This window comes from Dama dama, chromosome 25 (assembly GCF_033118175.1).
Source record: "Dama dama isolate Ldn47 chromosome 25, ASM3311817v1, whole genome shotgun sequence".
In the NCBI taxonomy this organism is placed as follows: Eukaryota; Metazoa; Chordata; class Mammalia; order Artiodactyla; family Cervidae; genus Dama; species Dama dama.
This window is the reverse complement of record NC_083705.1, coordinates 71,859,244-71,879,547: the sequence shown is the minus strand read 5'-3', so window position 1 is coordinate 71,879,547 and position 20,304 is coordinate 71,859,244. Positions and strand designations below refer to the sequence as shown.

Sequence of the window (20,304 nt, the reverse complement as noted above, 5' to 3'; positions counted from 1 at the left end):
ACTGGCAGAGTTGTCCTAGCTGAAAACCATCCACCGGAACGCAGAGCACCGACGCCACCAGAGGGGTTCTGACTGAGTCACAGAGTGGTCTTCACACCTTTTCAAGTCTTATTAAAGAAGTGGGTTGAAGATGCAGAAAGAATGTGTGTGTTAAGTTGCTCAGTCGCGTCCGACTCTGCAGTCCGTGTCTACCCTAAGGACCATAGCCCCATGCAATTCCCAAACTCCGCCTTTTCCACTTCCCTTATAAGGTGGCTCAGCTGGTAAAGAATTCGCCTGCAATGTGGGAGAGACCCGGGTTCCATCCCTGAGTTGGGAAGATCCCCCAGAGAAGGGAAAGGCCACCCACTCCAGTATTTTGGCCTGGAGTATTTCATGGATGGTACAGTCCATGGGGTCACAAAGAGTCAGACACAACTGAGCGACCTTAGTTAAGGTTTTAAGAAATTACTACTTTTTGGAATACTCAAAAATTTAACGACACCATCACCACCACACACACAAGAACACCCCACTGCCCTCCACCCTTCAAACACGCTCTGCGGTCAGCTTCTGCCTCAGCTGCACGGAAAGACCACACAGCACGCTCTGCTGTTCTGGAAGACGTTTACCTTTGGGGGACGTTTATTCCACGGCATTGAAGACTTCTTCACCAACACCGCCACAAAGAACCCTCCAGTGTTCTGATGATGTGGTAATATTCTAAGACTGAAAAAAAACACACACACACATACACAATTTACCCTTTTTAACTGATCCAAAATATATAATCTGTTGCTGTAAACACTCACACAACCCTGAGAGAATGGTCAATATGTAATCTGCAAAGACTTAATAACACAATGTCCAAAATATCACCATTTTCAAACCAGTTTGCTTTTTTAGTTTACAATACAAACGCTTGCTGCCAGCAGCTAAGAGGCACTGAAAACCTTACTTGCTGAAAAGTTTATGTCCAAGAGTTCAGCCAAGGGCACAGCATGGCCCATACAGGAAATGCCCGAGACGCATCTCGGAAACTCACCACCGCTCCAGGTGCATGGCCTGCAGCTTCTCGGGGTCCTTCGGGGGAAACATGGTCGGCCGGATCTGGGTGTGTCTGTTGTGGGGGACATCGTCCCAGGATGCGAACCACTGCCCATCTTTCGTCATCACCTATAGGGCCAGAGGGTTGGGACTCTGAATAACCAGCCCATCTGAGAGCAGGGAAAAGTCAGAGGAGGGGGTAAGGAAGCTCTCAAGAGATCGCGCTTCTCATTCTCCCCAAAGAGAGGAGGACGGTTTGCAAGGAAAGAAATGAGACCATCTCTTTTATTTCATGAACCAGGACAATCATTCTATCAGGCAGCATTTTCACTTTCCAAGCGGGTTTTTTTTTCTTTTCTTTCTTTCTCCTCTTTCTCTCTCTCTTTCTTTCTTTTATAATACAAGCCTCAGAATGTTCCTGGGCTAAAACTGAGGAGTGAATTGCTTCATACTGGAAACAAGGCTTGGAACCCCAGCCAGTTAAAAGGGAAAAAAGCAAAGCTATACTTACAGGGATGAGAATAAACAAAGCTGACTTGTAATTGCAAAATAAAGGCAGGAAAACTTCCATTGCCAAAAATATTTGTATAATCATACCATTTGTCATTAAACATAATTCTGAAACTGATTCTAAGTTGCATAATCAAATGAACCATTTATTCAAGTTACCCTAGTGTGGATGCTTTAAAATTCTCATGACTAGAGAGGCCTAGTGAGTTGACCCGCCCTTTTGAGCCAGAGTCCTGGCGGGAGACTTACCTTCCACTGCGAGAGCCCAGGCACCCACTTCAGTCCCGGCAGCTCTGAGGACACGTCAGCGAGCTCCAACGCACCTGCAGGTCAGCAGCAAAACAAAAACTCCGTTACCCCAGGGAAAGGAAACAACTGTAAAAGATCGCATACTGTGAGATCCTGTTTACAGAGATTGTCCCGGGAGGGCAGACCCACCCAGACAGAGCAGATTAGAGACTTCTGGGATAGGTCAGGGATTGACCGTAAATGAGCTCTTCTCCACAGCGTAATATCAAGAGTCACTCAAGACCACGGAACTGCACACTTAGAGCAAGTGCCGCCACGTGGGCAAAGGACAGCACAGGAGAGCTGCAGGAAGCAGCCGCAGAGGCCACGCTGTGCCCGAGACACGGCGCGGCAGGCGGCCTAGAACACACGCAGGGCTGGACCCCGTGCTCGGCCGGCTCCTGGTCTCCAGTCACACCAAGGAGATGATCTGCGTCTGCATGCCTTTGTCTCTAACAAACACACCAGATCCAAAAAGCAACACGAAAAACTGTGGACATTTTTAAACATTCAGCTTCAGGCCCAAGTTAGTTTTCTAAAAAGGCCATCAGGACGACAGCCCCCTTCTGAAGCACTGTTCACAAGAGCACCATTACAAGAAGCTGCACTCTGGGGCCACTACAGGAAACCTCTCAGATGAACTACCCAACACAAACCATGGACAGATCCATGGACAGCTTCACGAGAAGGAAAATCCAACAGAGCTCCATGGAAGCTCAGCAAAATGCAATCCCCGAGGTGGAGGTCCAACAGTGAGAAACCTTCGCCAAAAGCATCACGCTGGCCTCCACGGTCCATCCGAATACTCCGGCTTCTAAAAGCGAACACCGGGTAACAGCACAAACATGGAAACTGGTTTTCTCAATCCAACACTGCCTGGGCTCAGCGGTGACTCTCTGCTAGCATCTGGGTCAGAAGCTGCTGGCGGGGGCCCAGCAAGCACAGACTGAATGCTTACCTTTCCCCCTGCTGGGTCTGAGAACATTCAGGTAGGGACCCCACTCCTGCAGTTAAAATCCCCAGCAAATGCGGACACAAGACCCGGCAAGAGTCACTGTCTGATGAAGCCACGTCTACACACGTGCCTCTGACGGAGCACGGAAATGAGACACTCATGATGTGGTCTGGAGCAACCACGTGCAGAGAGACAGCTGTGAGAGCAAAACACAGACAGAAAACCCACCTGCCCAGTGAAAAAATACTTAGCGAACAGGACTCTCGGTTACTATCAGATTACATCACCCATGGCCCTTCTCTTCACAGGCCTTCTGAAATAGAGCACCACCAAAAATGTGGAGCTTTTCCATACGGAAAACATGATACAGAAAGCAAGTCTTAGATAAGTATAGCAAAACAAAATACGACATAGTAAATTCAAACTGAAGGGACCGCAAAGGTGAGAACAGGAGGGCTCACCTCACAGCACAGGCCTTTCAGCTACTGAGAAGATGTAACAGAAGCTGAGACAGTTGTTGACATCGTCTCAGGAAACGCACACCAGTTTCAGGATCTACATTTCAACCTCCTTCATATGCAAGTAGCGTTCTATTCAGGAGATGTAATTAGTTTTAAATTTCCCACTATTTGGTTTAAGGAGAATTTGATGGAAAAGGTTAACATTTCAGCAAAAACATAAAAGGAGAAATATTTGACATGAAAACATGAAACGTTCTGACAATCTGTCTGGTTCCTCAGTGTAAAACAGTGTGGTAAGACCTCACTCCCATCAGGATGGTTAATAATCAAAAAAGCAGAAAACAGCAAGTGCTGGTGAAGATGCAGAGGAACTGGCAAACCTGTACACTCTTGGTAGAAACGTAAAATGGTGCGGCTACTATGGAAAAAAGTATGGTGGGCCCTCAACAAATAAACAGAATTACCACAGGCTGCAGCAATTTCACTTGTGTATACACCCAAGAGAACTGAGAGCAGGGTTTTCCCAGAGTCGTTGGTATAGCCATGTTCAAAGCAGCATTATTCACAGCAACTAAAATGCAGAAGCAACCCAGGCGTCCATTGACAGATCAATGGATGAACAAAGCACAGTCTAAACAGACAATGAATATTTTTAGCCTTAAAAACGAAGGAAATTCTGAGAGTATATGATATAACATGAATAAGCCTTGGGGACATGATCCTAAATAAGCCAGTCAGTCACACACACAAAAGTGCTGCATGATTCCACTCAGGAGACACCTAGAGCAGTCAAACACAGAGACAGAAAGTACAGCGGGGAAGGCGGGGGCGGGGAGACACGGGGGAGCTGCCCAGTGGGCCTAGAAGTTCATTTGTGAGATCAAGAGCTCAGGAGACTAGCTACACAACAGAGTGAATGCAGTTACACTAGTGAACTGCACGTTTTAAATGAGCTGCATTATTTCAAATTACGTGTGTTTTACAATTAAAACTTTTAAAAAATGCAACGGTGTGGTAAAGGATCTGATACCACCTTTCAAACTTATAGAAAGAAAACAGGCAAAACTCACTTCTCATGAAAAATGACAAATTCATCACAGAAGCATGTCTTTAATCAGGGCTACCTCATTTGGGGGATTCCCAAGTGGCGCTCGTGGCAAAGAACCTGCCTGTCAATGCAGGAGCCCTAAGAGAGGTGGGCTCGTCTGGGAAGACCCCTTGGAGGAGGGCATGGCAACCCACACCAGTACTCGTGCCTGGAGAATCCCACGGAGAGAGGAGCCTGACAGGCTACAGTCCATGGGGTTGAGAAGAGTCAGACACGACTGAAGAACTTGGCAAGCATGCACACACCTCACTGTAGGGTTCATGGACTAATCATACAAGCTAATATCCATGAACAAAATTAGAAAAAGTCTAAGGAAAACACACTACAGCAATAAAGGTTCTGAAACACATTTTCTTATTAAAAGATTCGTCACGCACTTACCTTCACTCTTTTCCAGTAGAGACGCGATGACGGCTTCATCCTCGATGGGGTTCAGCGAACACGTAGAGTACACCATCCTGCCCCCCTCCACTAGCTGCTCAGCTCCCCGCGTTGCAATCCGCAGCTGTAAACTAAGGGCCGGACATTAGGTCACCGTGAGACCAAGCACCACCATGTGGCACACACATCACGGGCACCTACTGGAGCGGGTGTTTAGTGCAGCTGATGACAGACGCACAACAAAACACTCTGTAAAGTGAACAACGCTCGTATATACACCTTGTAAGGTTCTAAACGAAGCTAGTGTAAACCTGTTTAAGGTGCTCCCTGCTGATTAAAAAGAAGAATCCCCAAACCCTGCACTGTCCCTCCTCCCCTTGCCACTGGTAACCGGCCAGTTTGCTCCTATATCTGCGAGCCTGATTTGTGCCTGTGTGTGACGTCACGAGTTCGCTGTATTGTTTAGATCCCACATGTGAGTGGCATCATGGGGCATGTTACCTGCCTGGCTGACCTCACCTAGTATGATCATCGCCAAGTCCATCCATGTTGCTGCAAATGGCACAATTTCGTTATTTTTAAGGCATCCCAATATCTGAGGTCAAATTATGGAGAGAATTTGAGAAACCAACTGAATTATTACAAAACTTGCCCTTTTCAAAATGACAATGAAATTAATAAAACTGGGAAGTTGAGGAGACAGAAGCTACCAGGAAGTACCTGTAGAAATCTTCATCTCCCATGGGGGGAAGCAACCGATACCCATAAAACCAGAATGTGCCATTCACAAAAATAGTGTCTCCAATCTTTTAAAAGACTTTCCTTTTCTTCATGGGGCTCTTCACAGGAGAAATACCTTTCTGAATATCAGGATTTTTAATGTAACTCCATTAAAAAAATTTTTTTTTCAACATAACTCCATTTTATGTTCCTCTTCTAAGTATATACGACACGCCTCATTTAAAAGTGAATTCTCAGCATTCACTCATTTATTTTCATTTTATTTTTGGCTGCACTGGGTCTCTGTTGCAGAGCACAGGCTCTACACATGAGGCCTCCAGTAGCTGTGGCACACAGGCACGTGGAATCTTCCCAGACCAGCGATCAAACCCACATCCCCTGCGTGGGCAGGCAGATTCTTAATCACTGGGCCACCAGGGAAGTCCAATGCGATGCAGTTAATACACTTAACCTACACTCGGTGTGTATATGTGTATGCAGATGGTATACTCTAAGTGTTGACTATGATTATTTTAGATGATCTCTGTAATTCTGATACTTAACTATTCTGATGACTGAAAACAAAGTATCTGTAAACAGTGTTGATGCTAACCTATATTATCTAAATTTACTACTTAACTATATCAATTCAATGCTTCACATGAAACAGGAATTTAGAATATACCAACTGCTAATAGAAAAATCATGTATCTGTACGGTCTTTTTAATAGTGAACTTTTCCTAATATGTTGAATTCAGTTGTTAGCTTTATGCTTTGCTTGTTCACATGCTGGGAAAGGTTAACAGAACAGTAACAACATTGCTTATGAAAGTGAAAGTGAAGTTTCTCAGTCATGTCCGACTCTTTGCGACCCCATGGACTGGAGCCTTCCAGGCTCCTCTGTCCGTGGGATTCTCCAGGCAAGGGTACTGGAGTGGGTTGCCACTGCCTTCTCCAGAGGATCCTCCCAACCCAGGGACAGACTGGGGACAGCAGGCCAGTCATGAATGCCCTCCAGAAAGAGTTGTCTCCAAGGTCCCTTAGTGCAACCTGTACAGGCCACAGGCTGCATACACCACCGAGGAGGCTGCTGTCTGCGGCCACTGCACACTGGGCCCCCACGGGGAGGAGAGCACAGTCGGCTTAACTGGCTGCAAAAACGACACTGCTCATAGATACTTTTTTTACTTTCATTATTTATTCTGCACCAGTGGCTTTTGGTTTTTTCCTCAATTATCAGAAGAGTTAAGTAATAAATTTGGATAATGTAGATTAGTATCAACCCTGTTTACAGATACTTCTTTTTAAACTTTCATTTTTTTTCTGTACCAGTCAATTTTGCTTTTCCCCCCCCAATTATCAACTAGTTAAGCAATAAATTTAGATAATATAGATTAGTCATGATTACAAAAATATTCATTAGGATACTCTAGATCAGGGCTTCCCAGGTGGTGGTTCAGTGGTACAGATCCACCTGTCAATGAAGGAGACTCAGGTTTGATCCCTGGGTGGGGGACGATTGCTGAAGAAGGAAATGGCAACCCACTCCAGTATTCTTGCCTGGAAAAATCCCATGGACAGAGGAGCCCATGGGGTCGCAAAGAGCTGGACACGACTGAGCGACTGAGCACACACGCACACATACTCTAGATCACCACAGTTCTGCATCTGCAATTCTGATGCTAACTCAAATAAAGAATCCAAAGCTCTGTAGACAGTACAATTTTTAAAAATCTGTATGCACAGGAAAACACTACAATACATGAGGAATTACAAAATATATCTGAGTTATAAGATTTCCTTTTTCTTCGCAGTTTTAAGAACTTTTCAAAAATGTTTTTAAAGATAGCCATAAATATTTCTGAGATCAGATGTTAAAAGGTAAAATAACTCAACATGAAGAACTGAAAACGGAGACGAGAAATATTAGTAAGAAACGCTCTTTTCACAGACAACGTGTTAGAAATATCACAGGAAATTTTTATAAAAGGCATTTTCAATACATTTCAACATGTTTCAGGTATTGAAACCTGAAAACGTATACAACTTCAGTGTACTACTCTTGAAACAACTCCTGACGAATAGGCAGACTCAGGAAGGCGGCGATTACCGCTCTGAGGCTTGCAGTCAGCCAGCTGAAGCTCTGCGCGTTCAGGGATTTGACCTTAAACCCTCACTCACCTCCTGGTCACCCAGGGCCGCCAGGTACAGCTGACTTACCCGTGCAGCTGCAGGCTGTTCAAGGTGCTCCACTTCTTCCAGACGTCAATATTTTTTCTCATCGTGCCATCTCCACTGCAAAGAAATGAGTTTAAGAACTGAAACCTCTGTACCAGTAGGATGACTGGAGCTTAATAATCCAAGCTAAAGGGTATTATGAGTACCACTTAGAAAACAATCTAAATTCTCATAAGCCCCATCCTATTTCTGTTTGGAGGACATGCTAATGCATTAAACTTTCTAATTATATTTCAATTTCAATTCAATAAGGAAATAAAAGATCTGAGTAGGAAACCTCACTCAACAAAGAGACAGTATTTGCTTCCATTTAAGAGAAATACCAGCAAAACACCATCTCCAAACCTAGGACAGAACTCGGAAAGCAGATAACAATCTGATCCTGCTACTTAGAAACTTGCTGCTCAACAGCAGCATTTTAATCAGAATTACATGAATAATGATAAACTTATAAAGGACTTCCTCAGCAAATTCAGTAAGCCATTTTAATTTCTTTACCACGAGTTTTCTCTATCAGTTAAACATTTTTTAAATTTCTACTTTTATTTAACAGAAATCATTTCCATGTAAATTTTATAATACAGTTGATCAATTAGTCTTTCTCTCCGGGTCTAATTTTGAATCCCAGACTTTTTGGAGGAATTCCTGTGCCCGATGGCTTTCCCTGTAAAATGTAATTTTCACTGTGGGTCTGGTCACATGTCCTTCATGTGAAGGCTCCAAAGGCTGGAAATGTCCTGTGAGATATAACGGCTTTCAAATGACATCCCCTGCTTGTACTGTGGGAACTAAATTTCTGATTTCCTCAACTTACAACTCAGAGTCCACGAGGTCACATCATGGTCACAGTGTGGTATCTCTGATCACAAGAACACAGGGAGCTCAACCCAGTGCTCTGTGACCACCTGGAGGGGTGGGGTGGGGTGGGAGCCGGAGTGGGGGGGACGGATATACACCCTCGGCTGAGTCACGCAAATGCATGGCAGAGGCCAGCGCTACATCATAAAGCGATTATCCTCCAATTTTAAAAAAGAGGATAAAAAACCCACAGGGGTGGGAAAACATCTAATCCAAAAGAAAACTAAAAACTTGCAATCTGATATAAAAAAAACAAATGCAGCTCATGACCTGTTTTAACTTTTCTGAAGAATTCTTCCGGGTGTTTGACACACAGTCATACCGCCACTGAACTATCCCACTAGCAGTAAATCTACCATTTGTTTAAGCAAGACGGGACTTGATAACAATGCAGCCCACTTAAATGCTGCGTTTAGAGCTAGCAAAGTATGATGGCAGGTTTTGTACTAGTCTGGCTAAGTCATGTGCTCAGAGAGACATGTTTGACATCAGCACGTTTGACGTCACTGCCTCCGGGAACTTAGCCACTTTAGTTTTACTCTTTCCTTTTTGGAAAAACTCAGTAGTTCAGCTATGCCTTGCAATTACTTTATTAGTAAACTCTATAAAAATCTAACATAATAAAATTCAAAGAAAGGTATGTGCACAAATGCATGAGTTCCCCAACCTTCATGGAAGCCCTGGGTGTCCTACACAGGACTCACCCGGTGTTAACAGCGATTATTTCGCTGTGACAGTATCTACACTCACCCTGCACTCCCAGCACAACGCCTGCAATAAGGCTCTATGTGACGTCACTGCTCTCCACTGTCGTCTTCACATTCCCTTTCAACCATTAAAATCGCCGCTCTCTGATCTCCTTGTTTATCACTAACACTGAGTTTCTGTTTTCTGATTTAGGCTCACACTGCCCCTCTCTTCAAACCAGCTGTGACCAGATTCACTACACACGCATCCATGTGCAGCTTCACTTTAGACTTTCTCTGATTTGATTTTTCGAGGGGACTCTGAGCTTCCTGGCCTTCTGACGGTACCTGCAAGGGACGTCACAGAGGATGCGGTCGTAGAAGAGGACCTCCTTCCTGCCGTTGACGTCCATCTGCAGGCGCGGGATGCAGGACGCGTCGTGGTTGACCACCATGATGCAGGGGCTGCCCAGCCGCTTGGCCTGGTGCACCAGCAGGTAGCAGCGCTTGTTGTCCACGTCGTTAGCAATGACAAAGCCCTCTGGGAATGCAAAGGCACGGCGTCGGATCAAATGAGCAGACATGGGGCAGTGCTCATCCCCAGGCTGGCAGGGGAGACCGGCAACCCAGCCTCAGACTTGCGGGAACTGGGGTCACGGCCCAGGAGAAGGAAGCGAGCAGCTTGGCAGGGATTTAAAGTCTCTTAAAATGTCAAAACTTCAAAATTCATCTCTCCAACAGTTCCTCTCTTTGGAGGGCTTATTCTGCCCAAACTATCTTTTCTACCACTGACTATTAACAAAAAAACAGAGGGTGAGGGGAGAAAGACGTGGAAACTAAGAGAATCTCCCGACAAGTGTTTAAAATAGGGCAGACGTGCTAGGGCTCCACTGTAGATCCTGAGAGTCAGTTCCTGGGGGGCAGGGACTTGAGGTTCCTGAGGGTCCACTTGCGCCCGGGGAAGCTCTGATCTTTGCCACCGACCTAATGTTCTCCAAGTTCAAGACTGAAGCCTCACTTCCTATGTGGAGTCTGGAAATGTCACATAACTCACCTACCAGACGCTGGTGGGATTTGAACCTGGGGAGTCTGACAGAGGCTCTAAACTACATCCTCCTGCCTCTCACACAGGTAGTAACAGTCAGAAGAGAACCAACACCCCACCGTGAGACGGGGACTCCCGAAAACTCAACCTGAAATCAACCTACTGGGGCCCCCGCTGGGGTCTGGTGGTTAAGACCCTGCCTCGCAATGCAGGGAACGTGGGTCCGAGCCCTGGTGGGAGACCTGAGATACCACACGCTGGGCGTCAACTCCTGGGCCCGAGCGCCATGGCAAGGGCAGGCGCACCGCGACGAGAGATCCCGCAGGACGCAGCCAGGACGCGAGGCAGCCAGAGAGTTCCATCAGGCAGATTAAAAACAAAACAAAAATCTACCTACTCTGGCTTCAGAAAGAACCACCACGTGCTCTCACAGAAGCCACGCGTGATGCTAAACTGAAGGCCCCTCCAGGGGGCACACAGGGCACATGTGACGGGCGTGCAGTGCCCGGCTCTGCCTTCAGAGACAGGAAACCCAGGCGCCTGACGCCCCCTGTCCAGACAGTCAATTCCTAGGCAGGTTGAGAAGAAGTCCCTGGTACCTGAGCAGGAAAAGGACAAACATCTTTTTTTTTCCCTCTGCATTCCTTAGTCTTAGTCACATAAAACTAAGTTGTTTTTTTCTTAAGCCCAGAACTGATGATTACACAGCAAACAACTCGGTTTAAACTCTGTACTAGGGATTACAGAAGAACAATCCTGCTTGAGGACAGTTTCTCCTTCCTGAAAACCTTCTGACTGATCCTGGTATCTCAGAATGTACATTATGGGAGTGGGTCTGGTAGGACCTTTCTGTTGTTAAGTTCTAATCCTTTAATCCTAAAATGTAAATTGTGGGAGTGGGTCTAGTAAGATTTTTACAACCTTGAGACACTCTTTTATTTTAATAACCAATTGAAAAACGATATAACTCCCTTGCTAACACCAGTGAGGGGGGCACTCTCCCCCCTCTGTGTGGGGGGAAGTGTCAGAAGCTTTTCCTGTGTCAGAAGCTTTCCCTGTCCATTTCATAGTTTAATAAAACTCTGCTACACAAAAGTTCTTGAGTGATCAAACCTGGACCCTGGTGCCGAAGCTAAATCTTCTTTGGAGATCACACTGTTCACCATAAGCTATCACTGTGTTTGCTCTTTTCCTCGTCCACCACACAACAGCGCAGCACCCCCACCCCTCAACCCCAGCCCCACACATACCTGGGAAGGGGACGTTCATGTCCGCGTGCAGCATTTCAATCAACTGTGTGGTCTTTGACCCAGGAGCTGCACACATATCTAAGATCTAGTGAAAAGCAAGAAAACGCTGGATGTTTTTCTTTACATAAATCAACCATCCTACATCTAACTTAGAACAATTTAAAATTATTTTTCATTTCTACTTCAGGACCTAAGCACTTAGTTATGCAATAAATCTACAGCATATGTTCTATTTAATTTCCTGGGATGCCCTAATATATATCGCCCCTGAATCACAAAAGGAGAAAGATACTCGTGCCACAGGAAACAGGAACAAAAACGGCACTAGAAACCAGCAGAAAAAATACATTCAGGGATGCTGAGTAAAGATATTAAATGCAAAAAGCATTGTAACAGAACACCATGGGGCAGAGTTCGCTGGGTTCCAAACTCAGTTTGGCCCCTGACGACTAGCTTCTAACTTTAAGCCAGTTACCCCCACTCTTCTTTGTTTCCTTTTCCTCATCTGGAAAAACAGGGACATCTACCCTCACAGGGATGTGTGTGCAATAAAGAATTAGTTCACAAAAAGAACACAGAACCATGGTCGGCATTCAACAAGCCCTCGGTATGTGTTCACTGGGATTTCAACCTGATTGAGTCAATCAGAAACAATGAAGATAAACTCAGCAGTAAGTAAAAAAACTGAGCTATAAAAACTGCAAAAGGAACCTAAAATAAAATACGTATCATTTTCCACTTCACCCAAAGTGAAAAGGAAAAATAAACGATGAACCATATTAAGATAAAAGGTCTCAACAAAACAGAGAGAGATGAACACCAGCATTTTCTATGTAAGGCTCAGAGTACCTTATGGTGTGGGTGGGCATTCAGCAACAGCGGTGGAATCATGCTGACAGCTTCTTGACGGCTGATGTTTCCCTTGGAAAATAAAATTTTTAAAAATCAGCAATGGCATTAAAAACAGCAGAAAAAATTAATATTGGGCATTATTTCCAATGCATTAAAATACTGTATAACCATACACAGAACACCAAAGTTAGTACTATTGCGCATACAGCAAGTAAGACCCATTTTTCTACTAGTGGATAAATGGCCACTATCAAAAGACAGTAATCCCTGTCCATCAGAATGACATTCAGTTCAGTTCAGCTGCTCAGTCGTGTCCAACTCTTTGCAACCCCATCACTGCAGCACGCCAGGCCTCCCTGTCCAGCACCAACTCCCAGAGTTTACCCAAACTCATGGCCATTGAGTCATGATGCCATCCAACCATCTCATCCTCTGTCGTCCCCTTCCTCCTGCCTTCAATCTTTCCCAGCATCATGTCTTTTCCAATGAGCCAGCTCTTCACATCAGGTAGCCAAAGTATTGGAGTTTCGGCTTTAGCATCAGTCCTTCCAATGAATATTCAGGACTGATCTCCTTTAGGATGGACTGGTTGGATCTCCTTGCAGTCCAAGGGACTCTCAAGAGTCTTCTCCAACACCACAGTTCAAAAGCATCAAATCTTCAGCACTCAGCTTTCTTTATAGCCCAACTCTCACATCCATACATGACTACTGAAAAAACCATAGCCTTGACTAGACGGACCTTTGTTGGCAAAGTAATGTCTCTGCTTTTTAACATGTTATCTAGGTTGGTTATAACTTTTCTTCCAAGGAGTAAGCGTCTTTTAATTTCATGGGTGCAGTCACCATCTACAGTGACTTTTGAGCCTCCAAAAATAAAATCTGCCACTGTTTCCACTGTTTCCCCAACTATTTGCCACGAAGTGATGCCATAATCTTAGTTTTCTGAACGTTGACATTTAAGGCAACTTTTTCACTCTTTCACTTTCATCAAGAGGCTCTTTAGTTCTTCTTCACTTTCTGCTCTAAGGGTGGTGTCATCTGCATATCTGAGGTTATTGATATGTCCCAGCAATCTTGATTCTAGCTTGTGCTTGCTCCAGCCCAGCGTTTCTCATGATGTACACTGCATATAAGTTAAATAAGCAGGGTAACAATATACAGCCTTGACATACTCCTTTTCCTATTTGAAACCAGTCTGTTGTTCCATGTCTAGTTCTAACTGTTGCTTCCTGACCTGCATACAGATTTCTCAAGAGGCAGGTCAGGTGGTCTGGTATTCCCATCTCTTGAAGAATTCTCCAGTTTGTTGTGATCCACACAGTCAAAGGCTTTGGCATAGTCAATAAAGCAGAAACAGATGTTTTCCTGGAACTCTTGCTTTTATGATGATCCAACAGATGTTGGCAATCCTATCTCTGGTTCCTCTGCCTTTTCTAAAACCAGCTTGAACATCTGGAAGTTCTCGGTTCACGTATTGCTGAAGCCTGGCTTGGAGAATTTTGAGCATTACTTTACTAGCATGAAATGAGTGCAGTTGTCAGGTAGCTTGAGCATTCTTTGGCTTGTCTTTGGCATCAATGTCAGAATGACATTAGATCGTTAGAAACTCAAATACAACATGCACACAGGACAGAAAGCCCCCTAGAAGTGTCCCCTCACAGTTGAAACTGCAACTTCTATTTCTGGTGCTCCTGTCTCCAGGAGCAGCGCACACCTGCCCTGTATTCCTGGACACCGCCCCATCAACCACTGCCTCCCTGCCTCAGCAGAAGGCAGACAATAACTACACCTCCACACTAACCAGCCATCCTCACCACCTTCACCCGTGGGTCAGGACATCATCTATTCGAATGTTCGACTGTTCAAAGATTCTTTGAAAAATCCAGCACTTGTGACACGCACAACTCTATTGTAACAGCTTGGGACTGAACGCCCAACAAAAAGCCAAGAACTGTCAGCTACCAGGCAGGAGGCTTCTGCTCCTTCAGGACCTGGGCTTCCTGTGTGAACAGCCACCCTGCGCTCATCATTCAACGCACACAGATGCATGATGACGGTCGGCCCAAGTGCAAACCTGCACTTTCTCTGACAGTTCACTCACCCCACAGAGATTATACCTACACTTTCGCCGACAGTTCACATAACCCCTGGAGATTAAATGCCAAGCCAGAGAAGCCCTTTTTGCACAAGTCTGAGCAAAGAAGGGGGCACAGGCAGTGCCTAGCACCATGTACTCCTCAACATGGTGGGAGTGGGAACCCAGGCCAACAGGAGCCTGCCTACCAGGTACCCGAAGGGACAGGAAGCCTGAGAGCACACAGCTGTGGACGGAGGAGAGATTGGAACGGAGTGAGGTGAAGGGTTTCTAAACTGGCCATGGCTTCAAGGCAAGAATCGTGGGGAGCAAATGATCCTGTCAGGTGGACAGAGAAGCTCAGAGCAACAAGGATATAAAAACCATCTGGTGACACCTAATTTCCTGGGCTAGCAAAAGAGATTAGAAAATAGGAAGGGGGAGCTTCCAATTTTAAATTTGAGACTGAAGAATCCAGAACTGAAAGGAAACCACAAAGCCGACAACGCCTTTGGTTCCCGGGCACTCGCTCGGTCATGCACTGTGTGTGGGGGCGGCTGTTTTGCTGGGGAAGATGTGGTGCTAAAGGTAAGAAGCTTAGTGACTGAACAGCAATCAGGGGTGGCTAAGGAACCAGGGGGCAAAGACCATGTCGTTTTACGAGAACCAAACCTGTCATATTCAGAGGCTGTTCTTCTGTCTGGCAAAGGTGGAGTATAGCACTTTTAATAAAATAAAGATGGCCATAAAAACCCATCACCTTCTCTGCAAGAAAGGCACCCGGCATGTGCACACCAAAAGGACACAATAGCAGACGGAACGTGCTCTAAAGTGGGGTGCGGGGAGCACAGCGCTGCGCCCAGCCGTGGCTGCAGCACCCGACACCAGAAGCCACGCTGACAACCGTGCCAGCGCCCCCGGGCCTCTGCATGATCAGAGGAGCTACTAATTCAACCTACATTACCAGACGTTACGGGGCGCGCACAGTGAGTTCAGGGTGCTTTTCTGCGTGCCTTATCTACCCAATCACTGCCAGTGGCAGGCATGGCTGAGATAAAACTGCGATACTCAGGCTTTAAGGAGACCAGCAAGACTGAAGTCATCTACTCACAGATTCCGTCTCGCTGACCAGAAACTGGTGAAACTTTTCCAGCTGTGGAGACTTTCTCAAGATTTTTCGACTTAAATTTGTGTGCCAGGCAAGTTCTTCAGGATACCTGCCCGAAGGAAAGTAAAACATGTATGGGTTACACATATTAAAGTGGGCTCTTCACAGCACCTTGATTATACAGGTCATGAGCCAAATGAGATGCCCAGCCATGTTGTGGCTGCTCACACCCCTGCCCCTTCCTCCAAGGATGAGCGCAGGACACAGAGCCACAGAGGCTCGCTGAGACTGGACCCAAACAGCCCCAGGCGCTGAGGGACACAGCGCTGAACGTGACTGAGGAGCTGTGCCAATGAATGGCCGAAAGCAGGGGAAGAGGGGAGACCCCGATGCCCCCACTCTCCACCGTTGTAACTTAAGGGCACAGAGCCCAAGAGAAGGCGTACAGAGACAAACTACAGTGCGGATCACACAGCATGAAAACAATGCCGGAGGGCAGCTATCAGAAAGTCCAACATTTGATTACAGGTTTTTTTTTTGCTGTATTTTTCACTATTTCTCAAACCAAGCAGTCCAATAATATTGTGAAATATTCTATATACCCCCAAACCTTGGAAATCAAAAACATATTAATCTGAGGTCCCAGACTGACATTTACACAGACCGAAGAACAAAGCATCTCCTGCCGTCTCTGTAAACACACGTGAACGGTGTGTAGCGAGGCCATCACAGACGAGGAGGTGGGCGGCTCTGTCACCGGCCCGTGCGCCTGTCCACCCGCTCAACTCCGGCAGCATGGGTCAGCACACGGACAGGACACACGGGGCCACGCTCGGCGTCACGTGGCACTCGGTGACAAGCCGTACTGCGCACAGCGTTCAGTCTGAGGTATAAGGATGAGCTCAATTTAACAACGCAGAGTCACAAAGTTGCCATGCATCAAAGTGCAGCTAAGGTGACAGCCGTGAAAATGGAATGGCATGTTTGAAAAACACCACGTTTGCTTTGAAAATCTGAGTGACTATCTGACAGAGACAAACTGAGGCTTAAGACTTGAAGAAACTGCTTGAGGGTCATTTTATCATGAGCTATATCTGATGAGTGCTTTCCACCAAATTATGAAGACTAAACTGGCTGAACCTGTTCACCGCCACCTTCCAAGTGTCCTAGAACTTTGTTTCTATTTCTTACGCTTGCTTCCCTCTTGAATATGTAACCTGTTTCAATACAAAACCAAATGCAATCATACTCATTAGGCAATTCTAAAAAGCGTTTAGCTTTAACTGCTCCCTGTGGCCTCACTAGAGGTGAATGGCAGGGACTCCTCTGGGTTGGCTCCAGCTGAGCTGAGAGGAGCCTGCTGCCCCTCAGCAGCCTTTGTGCGTATTTACGTGCTTGCGCTCCATCATGTCCAACTCTTTGTGGCCTCACGGACTGCAGCCCGCTGGGCTCCTCTGTCCACGGGACTTCCCAGGCAAGAATACAGGCCCTTGGTGATAGCCAAACATCTGCTTTCTTAAGATTCCTGGCAACGGAATTGTCTGTGATCAACACATGCCAGTAACTACCCTATCAAACCACCAAACATCACTAATTTGAATGCTGCCTGCCATTATTTATTGTACAAGGCTGAATTTTCATTTTCTAATAGACAGCAGACTCTAGGTATAACTTGAGGGAATATTTCTTTATGCACTTTATTGGTTAAGTTTCTAGCAGTTAAAAATGTAAATTTACTATTACAAGAATAAAATTTGACTCTAAGTTATAATTATGAAAGCTCTTCATCTTATGAGAAAATTACTTAAGAACTTTCAAACAAATACAAAGACTGAGTTGAAAACTCTCTATCTGTATACAACATCTAGGATAAACCATCAACTCAGACAATTAAAAAGAACATAAACAGAATGATAACAAGGTGCATTTGCAACAAATGATTGTCAAAACAATGCTTTCTAAAAAATGTTTTAACCCCTCACAATTTCAAGGTTATGAAAGGTAAGAAAAAAAAATGAAATCTGCCCAAGTCCTATACATAACATTCCTTCTAGAAAACTTGGTCCCCCAAAATATTTCTCCTATATTACATCCCACTATGTCTCAAAAGGTTAAAACAATATTAAGATCTATTTCTGCAATTTCCACAATATAAAGAACCACCAGAAAGTATTTTAAGTTTCTGCTTTATTTACTGATTTATGGGTATCCCACACCTGACCAGTGAATTTAACATTTACAGAATAAAACTGTCTCACAGTTGTCACTGATAATGAAAAAAGGGTGAGTATTAGGAACTTGTATCTTACAACATGTTGCTCAGACCCTTCAGCTGTGTTCAGAAAACCGGATCAAACAGTATCGTGAAGAGAAGGCTCAGCTGTTAGTGGGGTGACTCCTTGCATTCTTCACCCACAGGGCCTTACCTGCAGGGCCTTTCCAAGAGGTCTGGAACTGACTGGTCCTGCCCCCAGATCCGAAGTTCAACAATCAAGAATGAAAAATAGCCACTAAACATTTAATGGGCCAGTTAAACCAAAGTCCGACTGTAGTCAGCAGAGAACAATAAAAACAGCGAGACTAATTCCATATGGGTTGGGACTGTGGGAAAAAACACCAGGACAGCCCAGAGAGACACCCTTTCCCCAGGGGGCCGGCTCTCCAGCTCCTCTTTCTGCCCAGAGGCAGAGAACAGGCAGAGGCGGCCGCATCTGAGAAGCTGCACTTCTGGACACAGGGTGGAAGGAATAAATGTTTCCAGGTGACTCTGTGAGGCAGCAAACGCAGGGAAGATTATTATGCATAGAAATGTGCAAAGACAACATTAAACCTGCTTTTGAAAACATCAGACGACCCCAACTTCAAGCACCAGGGCCATCCATCAAACCTCCAAACCATGGCGCGGGCCAAGAGCTCAGTGTACACCCCGGTGACTGAGGGGGACCCGCCCGTCATGGGACAGTCGCCACGCTTGGCGACGCTGCAGACACAGCGGGGGGACACCGTCCTTACCCGCTGGCCTCAGCACCTGGCTTCAGAGTCCTTTCCCTGTTCTCTAACAGTCAAGCTTCTAAACTCTGATTAAAACTGTTTAACAAAAGAGCCATCATGGAATTTTTTGGTGTAATACTGCAGACTTATTCCTGTATCCCAGAAACGTGCTCTACAATGGTGACATTTGGTTTTGATCTGATTTAAGCATCTGGCCACTCCGTACTCATTCCACCGTGGATGCTGTGCACATCTGTGATACGGACACTGAACATCCAAACAGCCAATAAAAGAATGAAAAGCAAGCAAACGCACAGACCAGGAACAATGAGAACCTCATTTTGGCTTGTGATGAACAAAGGTTAGCCAAAAAGAAAAGATACATCAAACACTTGAACAGTCAAAACTTCAAAAGCTGTCGGGAAACGGTGGTTAAATTCATTTTTTCAAGCTGAAAGTGAAGAGGAACTAGAGCACCTTGATGAGGGTGAAAGGAGAGTGAAAAAGCTGGCTTAAAACTCAACATTCAAAACAGAGATCGTGACATCCAGTCCCATCACTCCACGGCAAACAGAAGGGGAAATTGGAAACAGTGACAGATTTTATTTTCCTGGGCTCCAAAATCAGTGCAGACAGTGACTGCAACCATGAAATTCAAAGACACTTGCTCCTTGGAAGAAAAGCTATGACAAACCTAGACAGTGTATTAAAAAACAGAGACAGACCCCCCCCTTTCCAACTCCCGCAGGCACGCCAGGCCGCTCGGGGTCCCGGAAGCCCTCCGGGCCCCGGGCCGGGCCAGACGGGTGCTGGCCGGGGGTGGCGGTGTGCGGGGCCGGGGCGGCGTCGGCTGGCCTCCGAGCTGCAGGCCCTGGCCAGCCGGAGTCCAGTCGCGGGTTGTGCGGCTCAAGTGCAGACCCTTCTAAGACCCTCTCGGGAAGGCGCACTATGCCTTCACCCACTCGAGAGGGCGCCTGGTGCCCACGTGCCGCAGCGCGAGCCCTAAGAACAGGGCTCTACTGGCTTTCCGCCTAAACCAGGGGATGTCAGCCTCTTTCTCTCTCTTGCTCTCGGGACCACCAGGTTCCGGTCCATTAAAGGACCAACAAGCACTCTCTCTTACTTTCTTATCGTCAACTCCAGACCCCCAGGTTCCGGTCCATTCAAGGACCAACAAGTGGCACCCAGATACAGAGACTCTGGTACACGTGGCAGATTCGGACAGAGTGACCCCCAGGGCCTATTGAGGCTGACTGTACTTAAGACTGACCTCCTCAGTTCCCTGGGAACAGCTTTAGCCCCAACTGTGGCATCTATACTGGAAATCAATAGACAACTGAAGAATATCTTCAAGACTTCGTCGATTGTGGCTAATAAGAATGTACTTAAGACTGACCTCCTTAGTTCACTGGGAACAGCTTTAGCCCCAACTTTGGCATCTATACTGGAAATCAATAGTCAACTGAAGAATATCTTCAAGACTTGGTCGACTGTGGCTAATAAGTGGCTTAAAACAGTTGAAGAAACTACAAAAGGTTTATTTGGTCTCCATTCTAAACTGGATCGTAAGAAGGCAGTTGATCAGCATAATGCAGAAGCTCAAGATGTTTTTGGCAAAAACTTGACTAGTCTGTTTAATGATATAGAAGAATGAATTAAGGATGGCAGCACGAAACAAAAGGCCATGCTAGAAGTTCACAAGACCTTGTTTGAATGTACTTAAGACTGACCTCCTCAGTTCCCTGGGAAC

The 20,304-nt window shown here is 45.8% G+C and overlaps 1 protein-coding gene and 1 non-coding gene across 2 annotated transcripts in view; both read right to left on the bottom strand.

Moving 5' to 3' along the window:
• Window positions 1–20,304, bottom strand: part of NSUN2 (NOP2/Sun RNA methyltransferase 2) — a 33,393-nt gene that overhangs the window by 8,974 nt on the left and 4,115 nt on the right. Inside the window, exons 4-12 of the mRNA XM_061129354.1 lie at window positions 15,567–15,672; window positions 12,377–12,448; window positions 11,528–11,612; window positions 9,581–9,773; window positions 7,671–7,745; window positions 4,730–4,860; window positions 1,786–1,859; window positions 1,025–1,155; window positions 612–708 (exon numbers count right to left, since the gene is read on the bottom strand). Coding sequence (XP_060985337.1) covers window positions 612–708; window positions 1,025–1,155; window positions 1,786–1,859; window positions 4,730–4,860; window positions 7,671–7,745; window positions 9,581–9,773; window positions 11,528–11,612; window positions 12,377–12,448; window positions 15,567–15,672 — 964 coding nt within the window. The remainder of the gene's footprint in view (window positions 1–611; window positions 709–1,024; window positions 1,156–1,785; window positions 1,860–4,729; window positions 4,861–7,670; window positions 7,746–9,580; window positions 9,774–11,527; window positions 11,613–12,376; window positions 12,449–15,566; window positions 15,673–20,304) is intronic.
• Window positions 6,473–6,607, bottom strand: LOC133046887 (small nucleolar RNA SNORA70). Its single transcript, XR_009690589.1, has one exon. It is a non-coding gene; the product is annotated as a small nucleolar RNA SNORA70 (small nucleolar RNA).